This window comes from Malaclemys terrapin, chromosome 1 (genome assembly GCF_027887155.1).
Source record: "Malaclemys terrapin pileata isolate rMalTer1 chromosome 1, rMalTer1.hap1, whole genome shotgun sequence".
In the NCBI taxonomy this organism is placed as follows: domain Eukaryota; kingdom Metazoa; phylum Chordata; order Testudines; family Emydidae; genus Malaclemys; species Malaclemys terrapin.
The window spans coordinates 272098479-272112965 of NC_071505.1; the positions used below are offsets into that span (position 1 = coordinate 272098479).

The 14487-nt window shown below is 41.0% G+C and overlaps 1 protein-coding gene across 3 annotated transcripts in view; it reads left to right on the forward strand.

Annotated features, from left to right (window-relative positions):
- MYO16 (myosin XVI) overlaps positions 1 to 14487 on the forward strand; it is a 588255-nt gene that overhangs the window by 132541 nt on the left and 441227 nt on the right. For all 3 annotated transcript variants that reach the window (XM_054013071.1, XM_054013089.1, XM_054013080.1), the window contains one exon: positions 6086 to 6349. In XM_054013071.1, the coding sequence (XP_053869046.1) occupies positions 6086 to 6349 (264 nt within the window). The remainder of the gene's footprint in view (positions 1 to 6085; positions 6350 to 14487) is intronic.

The window sequence follows — 14487 nt, forward strand, 5'->3', positions numbered from 1 at the left end:
AGGTGCTTAATTTTAGGCTCCCAAAATTGAAAATTCTGACCCATGTATTTTGGGTGAACGTTATAGGGCCCCTATATTTAAGTAGTCCAACACTTACCATTATATAGATTCTTGTGACCTTTTCTTTTTGAAGCTTTCCCACCTCTATTGTTAGCAGCACACCTGGGAATCTGGCAAAGGAATAGCCCTCAGGCTGTGAAAGTGTCTTTGTTCAATGAAATCCATCCAGCTTTTGCTAAGATATAAACTGTCAACATCACAATTTTTGTTCTCTCGCTTGCATTTCTGAGGAAATATTTGACAACCTGCCAAAATAATAACGACAAAAGCATTCTGAAGCTGGGCTAGCAGCACTGCCAAATCATCATCAGCACACACTGTACTGGAACACCTGGGAGTTTCCTGAGCAGCTGTAGCAATGGCAGGGGGACCTAGCATATAGCCCCAGTGATCCATGCCCTACTCTGTGTCCACCACATGGGGCAGGAAGAGAGAGCTGAACAGGGCACCCCTTCTGCCTCATATGTAGCCCCATTGCTCCAACTTCCACCCCAAGCAGATACTACGTGGGGCAAGAAAGATGGGGGAATTCCCCCCCAACCACTGCATAGACACAACACACAGCCCCAGTGGCTCATGACATTCTCTGGAGACATCATGTGGAATAGGAGCTCCCCTAACTCCCAGGAATGGGGAGGGAACCCCTTATGCTTAACAATGCTTAACAATCTATCCCTTAACTGCCCACTTCATTTTAAGTGGTCTCCTACAGCATGTGTGAGCCCCTCCTGCTTAACAATCTGTTCCAATTTGTATTTAGCTTAGACACTCTGGTTACCTTCCCAGACATGAAGAAAAGTTCTGAGAAGCTTGGAAGCTAGTCCTTTACAGCAACCGATGTTGAGCCACTAAAAGACATTACCTCACCTACATTGTCACCCTTGTCTAATCAACAGCTGCACTTCTCTTCTCATTTCAAAGCCACTGCCAGAGTGGGTAGATTTATTAAGAGGAACCATCTATTGCTGATTGGCTATGATTTGGGAATTTCAAAATGTGCAGCTATAACAGAGGATAACAAAGCAATGCATACAACAAAAACCAATCAGAGATAAAGCAAGGCTTTGTAAATTATACCTTTCTGACCTGTGCTATACTGGAGAACTTGCAGGTTAACACAACAGTATTAAGCTTAAGGTCTACAGTCTTTAAGGAATAATTGCACCTATAAATCCTTATTTAATAATTCTTGTATTATCCTTATACAATCTACACTTTTCCCTGTGTACATTTTACATTATACAAAGCGTGATTCAGTCTTCAAAGTTAAATTTTTTTCCCCCTTTTCTTGAATCTACCACTGGGTGTATGTTTCACGAGTAATTGGCTTTTTCCCAAAGTCTGCTTAGAAAAATTAAGTTTAGATTCATTCCAAATAACAGACACTCCTGGTATGTTACTGACTGTATATACTTTTTTTCTGACTTATGGTGTATGTTTAAAAGACAATCTTTCTTAAAATATTGTAATATTTTCCAATATGATCACAGACCATTGTCAATTTAATCTTAAGCCTCCAGTCCTGCCAGCATTTACCAACAAACTTAACTTTTCTCCCATTAAGGCGACTAGTCCCCCTGACTTTAATAGTAGAGTAAAGATAAACATGTCAGTGTTTGCAAGTTAAAGACTAATGTTTTCAATTGCTTTTGTAGCTTTCAACATATTGCATTCTTATCTTGTGTCACAACAAAATTCAGATTCTTGTTACTGTAAGCAGAAATTCATTCCAACGGTTGGGGGGGGGGGGAGGGGGAAGGAAGGAATGGGGAGGCAACTTTGCTATCTTAAGTAAAAAGCATTATTTCCACATCGGGACAGCATTTGTTTCTGTGGATCACAATAGCAGATTTGTGAAATGAAGTGAAAATCTGGATGTAGAAGGTACAAACACCAGTGGGAAACTGTGTTCTGTTGTGTTTGAGGACAAATCTGCAATGATCCTCCAGACAGGGAGATTCTCCACACCGTTTCAAGCTACAAAAGTGTCTTCTGCAGCTTGTCCCCCACAGAGGAACAGAAGCATAGAGGGGGAAATGTGTGCATATAATTCACAAAGAGAGGTATGGGCAATGGTTTTATGCAAAGTATGGAATTATGCAGAGCATGGCCCATGTATGATAAAGAAATCTAACTAGCTTTCTCACTCTTTTCACTGCACCCTCCATACCCTATGTTAGTCATTTGTGAGCTAGCCCTAGCCCTGCAACACCTATTGGGACTAAGAATTCCTTCCCTTAGCCTCAAAATGATGTTATAGCACAATTTGAAGTGAGCAAATCCTATTTGCTCAGGAATTTCTTGTTTATACATGATCGTGCTAGTAATTTGTGTTTAAAATTGGTACTCAGGCTTTTGTGAGCAAATTGCTACAATTATATCAACAGCTTATTTTGTAGTCATAATTACACTCTTCATAATGGTTTTATTTGGTCCCATGTCTGGTGAAGTAGTTCTATAATAGTGAATACCACTTAAATTGCTTTAGAATAACCATGGCTTTCCTTTGTCCTATTCTAGTTTCTAACAAACAAGAAATATATTTTTTACCTTTTGTTGGCCTTTCATATTTCCAGGTGGTTTTTCAAACTTATAGATTCATAAGGGACATATAGTACTTACATGATGGGTACACACTGAAAGCCATCCTGCACTGTTGTGACTTTGGCAGAGTGCATCTGAGTAAATAAATCATACCTAATAATACACTTTTCTAAAAGGATTTGATAGCAGGCAATATTGTCAGCACGTTATTAATGTACAATCATCTAGTGACAGTCATGATGACCTTATCAAACCACTGCACCAAACTGTAGCTTATCTTTATTTCAGATATTTTCTTGTCTGATTATGTTGATAGGCAACAAATTATATAATTTATGTGAAGTGATCCATAAGACCACTATACTCCCTTGCTTCAAATCCCTTCTGAAAGCCCCTCTCTGCTGTGATGCTTAAATGACATCAGTCAGTTCATGATGGGTAGGTAGAGGAACAGGTGGGAGTAGTTGTCTTACTTTGTCTAGTTAAAATAACTGTGTGTGTGTGTGTGTGTGTGTGTGTATATGAAATGAAAATTGTATATAGTTGAGTGTTTTCCTCTCTCCCCGCCCTTCATATGTCACTTGTCTTCTTGGGGTATGTCTACACTACAAGCTAGGGGTGTGATTCCCAGTTCACATACAGTTACTCATGGTAGTTCTCATCTTCCTGGCACTTCCAATTATAAGATCCTGTGTTTGGTTGCTTTGCACCCTCCTGCTTTGGTTTGGGGACTCAAAATGTGGCAAGAGAGTGGCTTTTTGTGTGAGGTATGTGCTTTTGTGAAAATGTGCTCAAATTTGGCTAGGTTATCACAGTTAGCACAGGCTGAGTAGAGACTTCTTAAATCTTCCCTTAAATTCCCTGAAGATTCCAAAATACTATTTTGTTAGTGTGTGTTGACTTCTGCTTGCCCCAGGCAGGTAAAGTGAACCTATTGCTGCCCCAGACCGGAGAAATTAATATGGGACACTCTTGCAATGTCACACCTGGCTGCAAAAGGGCACTTGTGAATGGCCCATGCTTTTACACCCCATTGTACTGGAGTAATCTAGTCTGGAAATGACAAGGACATTGCAATTATCCATCCAGTTATCAATCTCTTTGCTAAATGGAGATGGAGTGGAGGAGGCCACACTAGGATACCCTTGTAACTTTGCTATCTAAAAACAATAGTGGATCAAAGGGAACTTCTAGATTTACTTACTTTATTTCAAAAGATTAAACAAGACTCATCAGGCAAACCACTCTGCCAGTTTTTCCCTGAGCCAACCAACATAGCTTTTATCTCAGACTGAGATGACTATCTCTGCCACTTGCGAACCCAGATGGGTAGATCCTCAGTTGGTGCAAATTGTCATAGTTCAAGTGATGCAATGAAGCTATGATAGTTTATACCAGCGGAAGTCTTCCTTGGAATCTTGATGCTATATTTAATCAACAAAGAGGGGCACAGATCTAAATCATAGGTTATATTCCATAGTTCCCCAGAGGCCTCTGGAACCCCACTCAGTGAAACGATTTGAAATCAATGGGAAAAGATACTGCACTTGTCCCATTTTGGTGAAGATCTGTCTCTCCTGCTAGCAACCATCTGGTCCAAATTAGATAGATTCTTTACATGAAGAACACAACAAGAAAATCTTAAACTTATATTCAGTCAGAGCTAATCATAATCTCTGGAATATCAAACAACTGGAATAGTTCTGATGTTCAGTGTCTGTGGTGAAGGGCAACAGAGGGTCCTGTGGCACCTTTGAGACTAACAGAAGTGTGGTGAAGGGATAATACTTCTTTGTCTCATTTGACTGGTGTTGGAGCATGATTTTCAGCACTGGTTCTTTTCCCTCCTGTACCTTATTTCTCTTCTATTGCAGGCCAAGTTGAAGTTTTAGCACAAGGAGTCTGAAGTTAGGCAAATGAAAAACCGAGGCAAACAAGAGTAGTAATGGTTTTGAAAATTTTGATGCCGGCGTCCCACTTTGTTTCCAGTTTCCTTCCATCCTAAACATTAAATAAATATTTCAAATGTTCATGAAGATTTCAGTTTGCCAACTGGTGTTCACTCCCAACTGTCTCGTCATGGAGCTATATTTTATTCTTTGTGCTTTCTGATATTTGGCAGCTCAAATGCCAAGCACTGTTATACCATTCCATTTTAGCTGAAATGACTGCTAATATGAGTGAGCAAACACTTATCAATAAGAGTGCTAAAAAGTACTTTTTTAAAGCTTGATGTTACTGTAATGGTATGTACCTGGGCTGGTTGTCAGGAGTAGGGACTGAACTCTGGTCTTGAAACAGAGGCCCCCAAACCGTGGGGCATGCCCCCCCTCATGGGGGCACAGAGGAACATTCAGGAGGGTGCAGCTGGGGTCTGGGCCAGCCCTCATAGGGAGTGGGGAGGGAGTGCCACCCAGCTCTGCTCCCAGCCCTGGCCCTGGCTCTGGCCCCAGCCTTAGGCCCCTTGCCCCTGTCCACATCCTCCCCCTCCTGGAGCCACAGCTCTGCTTCTAGCCCTGGGGGAGAGAAGGTACAGACAGGAGTAAGGCACAGACAGAGGGTGCAAGGTAAAAAGTTTGGGGATCACTGACTTAAAACTGCAAGTCTTTCCTGCCAGAGCTAAACAAGCCCTGTTAGTCCAAAGGCACTAGCAGATGTACAAACTTCTATGAGGGCCGGCCACTAGAGTGGGACAGAAAGCTGCATTGGGCAAGCATGGGTTACTTTACCATCCCTCCCATCTTTACCATCTGGTAAAAATGGCGAATTTAACATTGGCGTGCGGGGGAAGGAATCCTACTTCAGGGTGCATAGAGAATGACTGACTGAAACATAGTTACATTTTCAGTTTGTTTCTTCTTCAGTTCCTGATATCTAGCTTTATCAGAAGATTCCACTGGAGAGCTAAATACAATGCAAAAAACCTTGTTCACATAGTTACTAATCAATAATGATTTTTCTGGTTTTAATAGCTAGACATTTGCCTGCGTACCCATATCATGCTAATGAAATCATTATAGTTGTGATATTTTGTTTTTTCTTCTCACTGAGTAACAGGAATTTGCTAATCCAAAGCAAAATGAAAATGCAAAAATGGAGGCACAAACATTTTAGACTGGCATTTCCCTGTATAATATTGTCTTGTTTGTAGGCAAATGGAACCACTCGTATTACATTGAATTATTTATGTCTCATATGTCTCACATATTTGAACTCTCAGACCTCTTTCTATTAATTTTTGTGTTTATGCATTTTAAAGCATGCATTAAAAGTGAAAATATTTTTAAGATGGAATTAATTATGTGTTTCCATAAAGCAGATGATAGCAAAACAGGTGCTTCCCAAATAGCATTAGTCAACTAGGTGAAGCTTACTTCTAAAGAATTAAATAGAAACCCCTAGAAGTTTGGTGGGAATTTCATTAAACATTGAAAACTCAGTGTTATCTGACCTTAATTCGTTTAACTTTCATTTCTTGTAGGCTGTTTCCAGCTATGTAATGTTTTTCGAACACATGACATGGAAATTGACCAGTGCTTGCTGGAGTCCCTCCCTTTAGGCCAGCGTCAGCGGTTGGTGAAGCGTATGCGCTGTGATCAAATAAAGGCATATTATGAAAGAGAAAAAGCTTTTCAGAAACAGGAAGGACATGTGAAAAAATTGAAACATGGAAAGAATCACCGAGTTCATTTCAACCTCGCTGATATGATACAGGATGCAATCATACATCATGATGACAAAGAAGGTACCACACGCATTTAGCAGTCTTCTCATGGTTTATTCCTTTGTGTGGCTAAAAGTTTCAGAGTAGCAACTACCTTGTGTCTTGGGGCATTATTTTAGACTTAATTTCAAATAACATTAGTTATTTGTAGCTAGTATGTACTATGAACTTTGCAATTAACATGCAATAGAATAAATGTGTATTATATAATATAAAACATTATGGCATATATTGTATGTCCTTGATGAAAGCACATAGTGTTTTGGAGGCCTTAGGATGTCACTGTAGGATAAAGGTGTTTACAGAGTCATAGATTTTAAGGCCAGAAGGGACCATTTTGATCATGTAGTCTGACTTCTTGCATACCACAGCCATGGAATTGTTGTTTAGTGATGCTTTGAAAAATGTTTTCCCTGTATTTAAACAAAGCTCTGAAATAAATAAGCTTCATTCGGAGATGTGGCTCTGGCTGGGGGCAATTAAATGGTTATTAGGAATTGGTGATTCTTAAGAGGATGGGCTTTAGCCATAGTGTTTGATGAACCCTGACCCCAAAGTGATGGTGGTGATTGTTGTGATGTGACAGCGTTTATGTACAGTGACTTGGCTTTATGAAACATTGACATTAAAACACTGTCTCTGTTTGCTTCTGGATTCACTGAGCTGGTGATGTGATGTAACCTCCTGACAGCATAATTGCCCAGATCCTGAGCTGTGTTGTATGCTCTTCACAGCTGGAGTGTGTGCATGCCTGTGCGTAGGCACACGTGTAATTAAAAAACATGGAGACCTGGGAGAAGAGTCAGAATATGGGGGGAGCATGGGCATTGCAGAGACAAAGGAGAGACAAGAGGGGATAACAAATCTGTATCATAGACGTTAATAAACTAATGCAAATATGGGGAATAAGCAGGAAGAACTAGAAATCCTAGTGAGTGATTACAACTATGAGATAGTTGGTATCACAGAGGCTGGGTGGGATAGTTCACATGACTGGAATATTAGTATAGAAGAGTATAGCTTGCTCGGGAAGGATAGGCAGGGGAAAAAAGGGAGGAAGTGTTGCCTTGTATATCAAAGATGTATACCCTTGGACCGAGGTTGAGATGGAAATAGTAAGCAGATTTGTTGAAAGTTGCTGGGTAAGGATAAAAGGCATAAAAAACAAGGGTAATGTCATGGTAGAGGTCTACTACAGACCACCTACCCAGGAAGAAGTTGATGAGGCTTTTTTTTTTAAACATCTAACAAAATCATTCCAAGCACAGGAGTGTTTGATGGTCATGGGGGACTTCAACTACCCAGACCCGTGTTGGGAAAATAATACAACAGGGCACAGGTTATCCAACAAGTTCTTGGAATACATTGGAAACAATTTTTTTAATTCAGAAGGTGGAGAAAGCAATAAGGGAGAGGCTGTACTAGATTTGATTTAGACCAGGGATCGGCAACCTTTGGCACGTGGCCTGCCAGGGTAAGCCCCCTGGAAAGCCGGGCCAGTTTGTTTACTTACAGCATCCACAGTTTCAGCCAATTGCAGCTCCCACTGGCCACGGTTCACCGCTCCAGGCCAATGTGGGCTGTGGGAAGCAGCGGCCAGCACATCCCTCGGCCCAGGTTGCTTCCCGCAGCCCCCGTTGGCCTGGAGCGGCAAACTGCAGCCAGTAGGAGCTGTGATCGGCTGAACCTGCAGATGTGGCAGGTAAACAAACCAGCCCAGCCCGTCAGGGGGCTTACCAGGTTGCCGATCCCTGATTTAGACAAATAGGGGAGAATGAGAATTTGAAAGTGGAAGGCAGCTTGGATGAAAATCATCATTAAATGATAGAGTTCATGATTCTAAGGAATGGTAGGAAGGAAAACAGCACAATAAAGAAAATGGATTTCAAGAAGGCAGACTTTATAAACTCAAGGGGTTGGTAGGTAAGATCCCATGGGAAGCAAGTCTTGGCGGAAAACTGTTTGTTTAAGAGAGTTGGAAAGGTTTCAAAGAGACATTATTAAGGGCACAAGACCAAACTATCCCACTGCATAGGAAAGATAGAAAGTATGGCAAGAGACCACCCTGGTTTAACCAGGAGATCTTCAATCTGAAACTCTAAAAAGAGTCCTACAAAAAGTGGAAACTCAATCAAATTACAAAGGATGAATAGGAAAGATAGAAAATGTGGCAAAAGACCACCTTGGCTTAACCACGAGATCTTGCATGATCTAAAAAAATAAAAAGGAATCATATAAAAAATGGAAACTAGGACAGATTACAAAGGATTAATATAGGCAAACAACACAGGAATGCAGGGGCAAGATTAGAAAGGCAAAGGCACAAAATGAGCTCAAACTAGCTACGGGAATAAAGGGAAACAAGAAGACTTTTTATCAATACATTAGAAGCAAGAGGAAGACCAAAGACAGGGTAGGCCCATTGCTCAGTGAAGAGGGAGAAACAGTAACAGGAAACTTGGAAATGGCAGAGATGCTCAATGACTTCTTTGTTTTGGTCTTCACCGAGAAGTCTGAAGGAATGCCTAACCTAGTGAATTCTAATGGGAAGGGAGTAGGTTTAGCAGATAAAATAAAAAAAGAACAAGTTAAAAATCACTTAGAAAAGTTAGATGCCTGCAAGTCACCAGGGCCTGATGAAATGCATCCTAGAAAACTCAAGGAGCTAATAGAGGAGGTATCTGAGCCTCTAGCTATTATCTTTGGAAAATTATGGGAGACGGGAGAGAGTCCAGAAGACTGGAAAAGGGCAAATATAGTGCCCATCTATAAAAAGGGAAATAAAAACAACCCAGGAAACTACAGACCAGTTAGTTTAACTTCTGTGCCAGGGAAGATAATGGAGCAAGTAATTAAGGAAATCATCTGCAAACACTTGGAAGGTGGTAAGGTGATAGGGAATAGCCAGCATGGATTTGTAAAGAACAAATTGTGTCAAACCAATCTGACAGCTTTCTTTGATAGGATAACGAGCCTTGTGGATAAGGGAGAAGCTGTGGATGTTGTATACCTACACTTTAGTAAGGCATTTGATACAGTCTCGCATGATATTCTTATCGATAAACTAGGCAAATACAATTTAGATGGGGCTACTATAAGGTGGGTGCATAACTGGCTGGATAACCATACGCAGAGAGTTGTTATTAATGGTTCCCAATCCTGCTGGAAAGGCATAACAAGTGGGGTTCTGCAGGGGTCTGTTTTGGGACCAGCTCTGTTCAATATCTTCAGTAACGGCTTCGATATTGGCATAGAAAGTACGCTTATTAAGTTTGTGGATGATACCAAACTGGGAGGGATTGCAACTGCTTTGGAGGACAGGGCCATAATTCAAAATGATCTGGACATATTGGAGAAATGGTCTGAGGTAAACAGGATGAAGTTTAACAAAGAAATGCAAAGTGCTCCACTTAGGAAGGAACAATCAGTTTCACACATACAGAATGGGAAGAGACCGTCTAGGAAGGAGTACGTCAGAAAGGGATCTAGGGGTTATAGTTGACCACAAGCTAAATATGAGTCAACAGTGTGATGCTGTTGCAAAAAAAAGCAAACATGATTCTGGGATGTATTAACAGGTGTGTTGTGAGCAAGACATGAGAAGTCATTCTTCCACTCTACTCTGAGCTGGTTTAGGCCTCAACTGGAGTATTGTGTCACCTCAACTGGGCACCGCATTTCAAGAAAGATGTGGAGAAATTGGAGAGGGTCCAGAGAAGAACAACAAGAATGATTAAAGGTCTTGAGAACATGACCTATGAAGGAAGGCTGAAAGAATTGGGTTTGTTTAGTTTGGAAAAGAGAAGACTGAGAGGGGACATGATAGCAGTTTTCAGGTATCTAAAAGGGTGTCATAAGGAGGAGAGAGAAAACTTGTTCACCTTAGCCTCTAAGGATAGAACAAGAAGCAATGGTCTTAAACTGCAGCAAGGGAGGTTTAGGTTGGACATTAGGAAAAAGTTCCTAACTGTCAAGGTGGTTAAACACTGGAATAAACTGCCTAGGGAGGTTGTGGAATCTCCATCTTTGGAGATATTTAAGAGTAGGTTAGATAAATGTCTATCAGGGATGGTCTAGACAGTATTTGGTCCTGCCATAAGGGCAGGGGACTGGACTCGATGACCTCTCGAGGTCCCTTCCAGTCCTAGAATCTATGAATCTATGAAAGAAGCAACACAAGCATATAGGGACAAAATTATAAAAGCAAAGACACGAAACAAGGTTAAATTAGCCAGAGACATAGAGGGTCACAAGAAAACTTTCTACAAATACATTAGAAGTAAGAGGAAGACCAAGGCCCATTGCTCACTTTTTTGTTTCAGTTTTCACCAAATTTTACTAGTGATGTACATCTAACATAGTGAACACCAGTGAAAATGAGGTAGGATTTGAGGCTAAAATAAGGACAGAACAAGTTAAAAATTACTTAGACAAGTTAGATATCTTCAAGTCATCAGGACCTGATGAAATACATCCTGGAATACTCAAGTCGTTGAGAAGGTATCTGAGCCATTAGTGATTATCTTTGAAAACTCATAGAAGATGGGAGAGATTCCAGGGGATTGCAAGAGGACAAATATAGTGCCAATCTATAAAATGGGGAATAAGGATAACCTAGGGAATTACAGACCAATCACCTTAACTTCAGTACCTGGGAAAATAATGGAGCAAATAATCAAGCAATCCATTTGCAAACAACTCAAAGATAGTAAGGCAATAAGTAACAGTCAGCATGGATTTGTCAAGAACAAATAGCTAATAGCTTTCTTTGACAAGCTTTGTGGTTAAGGGGAAGCAGTAGATGTGGTATATCTTGACTTTAGTAAGGCTTTTGATATTGTCTCACGTGACCTTCCCATAAATAAACTAGGGAAATTCAGATATGACGGGTGCATAACTGGTTGGAAAACTGTTCCCAGGGAGTAGTTATCAGTGGTTCACAGTCAAACTGGAAGGGTATATCAAGTGGGGCTCCTCAGGGATCAGTTCTGGGTCTGGTTCTATTCAATATCTTCATCAATGGTTTAGATAATGGTATAGAGTACACTTATATAAAGTTTGCAGATGATACCAAGCTGGCAGAAGTTGCAAGTGCTTTGGAGGGTAGGATTAAAATTCAAAATGATCTGGACAAACTGGAGAAATGGTCTGAAGTTAATAGGATGAATTCAAAAAGGACAAATGCAATGTACTACACTTAAGAAGGAACAATCAGTTGCACACATACAAAAGGTAAATGGCTACATAGGAAGGAGTACTGCAGAAAGGCACCTGGGGGTCATAGAGGATCACAAGCTAAATATGAGTCAACAGTGTGACACTGTTGCAAAAAAAACAAACATCATTCTGGCATGTATTAGAAAGAGTGTTGTAAGCAAGATACAAGAAGTAATTCTTCTGCTCTATTCCACGCTGATAAGGCCTCAGCTGGAATATTGTGTCCCGTTCTAAACACCACATTTCAGAAAAGATGCACGCAAATCGGAGAAAGTCCAGAGAAGAGCAACAAAATGATTAAAGGTCTAGAAAACAGGACCTATGAGGAAATATTGAAAACATTGGGTTTGTTTAGCCTGGAGAAGAGAAGATGGAGGGGGGATGTGATAACAGTTTTCGAGTACATAAAATATTGTTACAAGAGGGAGGGAGAAAAAATGTTCTTGTTAACCTTGGAGGACAGGACAAGAAGCAATTGGCTTAAATTACTGTAAAGGAGATTTAGGTTGGACATTAGGAAAACTTCCTAACTGTCAGGGTGGTTAAGCACTGGAACAAATTGCCTAGGGAGATTGTGGAATCTTCATCATTGGAGGTTTTTAAGATTGGGTTAGACAAACACCTGTCAGGAATGGTCTAGCTATTCTGTAGTCCTGCCTTGATTGCAGGGGACCAGATTAGATGACCTCTCTTCCAGTCCTGAACTTCTATGATTCTACATGCACAAACAGACACTGGTGGCTTTAAGCCACTTTTGTGCTACCCAGTACTGGGACTCCGTTGGCACTTGTCCAGTCCCTGATGCAACTGACAGCATTATGAGGGCTGTTCTAAATTGTTCTTGAATCCAAATGCAAAAAGGGGGACATTTCTGGCAGATAAGGATGGTTTAAGGACCTGAGCAGTCCCCTGAATTGTTGGTTGGGAGTGGTTGTAACAGAGTCCTTGCTGTTGTGACTTTCATAGCTCCAATGCAACATACATAGGGGGAACCCTCCATTTTGTGGGAAATCTGTCTTTGGGTAACTAGGCATTGCCACAGTGGCATAAAACTGCTCTAAAGCAGGATCTTGGCCAATGGAACATCACTACTTTTTGTATTAGCCAACTCCACCCTGCTATGTTTGGCCTTCCTTTACCACATTTCAGTGTGGTGGGTTGGACAAATTTGAATTCTGTCCTCCCCCTCTTTCCTGAACCTTTCACTCAACGCTAGTGGCTATGTATATTTGCTATTATTTGAGTGCATCAGATTATGTATTTTGATTTATAAACAAAAACAGATAGAGCCAAGGATAGGCACTCTTGTAAGTGCTCTTCACAGCATTTAGAAATGCAATTGTTTTAATATACAATTCCCTCATTCAGTCCCCTAAACAGTGATGCCTGTGATTTAAAAATTAACATCCTCACCACTCCCCATCTTCTCACAGCTTCCTTCTCACCAAAAGCCAGGCAGAATAGTAGATATGCTTTGCAGCACAGCCTAGAGGTCAGACCCTTCAGACTATTTAACATTTACGCTGAATGTATGAGCATACACAGTTCACTTGGTGAGAAAAAACAAATTAATACTGGCCCCTGAAAAAGCTGAATCCAGAGCAGAACAGAAAAATCCAGCAGCCACTGAAAGTGAACAGGAGCAACAAACTAAAAACCACAAGGCAGGGGGAGCATGGGATAGGCTTAAAATAGGCACCGGTATGGTATCCTGCCCTTAAGAGGAGCTGTATACATTTCTAGAAGCAAGGAGCCCTCATAGCCTGCAAACAGACCCATTAGACCTCAGAGAAAGTGCTAGGACAGGGGGGAGTCAACAGGCGGATCGCGGTCCAAATTCAGACTGCCAGATGCTTTTGAACAGATCCCCAAATCATTTTATTTACTCATGATTGTTATTGGGTTTTGTTATTGTTTTCTGTGGCATCTGGGCCTTGACTATACCTTGACCAAGAAATGTGGACCTTGACAAAAAATAATTGACTACCCCTGGGCTAGGGGCATCCTGTCTCCTCCTAGTCTCAGTACTTCACCCACACATGAGGTGGCCAAGAGGTAAGAAAAGGGATGATGCCTCTCCCTGAGCCAGCCCATTACCCAGGAGTGTGTATTGTCAGCAAATCCAGGCAAATACTTTGCTTCCTCCCCCCACTCATACCTGAATCACTGTAACTGGGGAGGGGGAGTGGAATGTCTTCACAATGATCTATGGAAACATGAAGGTTCATGATGCTTTTTGTGCACTCTGGCAGTGATACAATGTTAGAATGTGTTACAGGAGACTTATCTGAGTTTATTGAAGTAGTGACATTGTAAACATCTCCCCTTCTCACCTGGAGAGGGGTGATTATTGATTGTGTTATTTTATTATTGTGTTCAGGTAGTAAATCTTCTTTTATTGTCACTAATATGTCATTTTAATGTATGGTAACACTTGAATTTCATTTGTTCTTGAACTACTTTATATTGTGAAAAACCAAAGGCTATCTCTCCAACTTTAATACTCTTTTATTAACACTAATAAAAGGTGTACATGCGTGACCTAGTGAAAAATCTCCTCATTTGTAAGGGTTTAAATATGACAGCATTACTTTTGTAGTATATATAATAGAGAATATCTGCCATACCGAAGAGTAAAAGCATCCTGTTGTGACTTGTGTGAGTGGGTCACAGAGTCCGGGTTCCATCTCAAGCCTCAACGGCTGCACTGCTATTTTTAGCCCCACAGCATGAGCCCTGTGAGCCCAAATCCATTGACTTGGGCTCTGAGGCTCACTGCAGTGTTTTGTTTTGTTTTTTGCTGTGTAGACATACCCTTAATGGCTCTAAAGAGTTCATTTGAATGACACTGGTTAATAGGGCATAACAGAATATCTCTGCCCTTGTGTGACTGTCTAGAGCAGGGGTCTGCAACGTTCGGCACGCGGCTTGCCAGGGTAAGC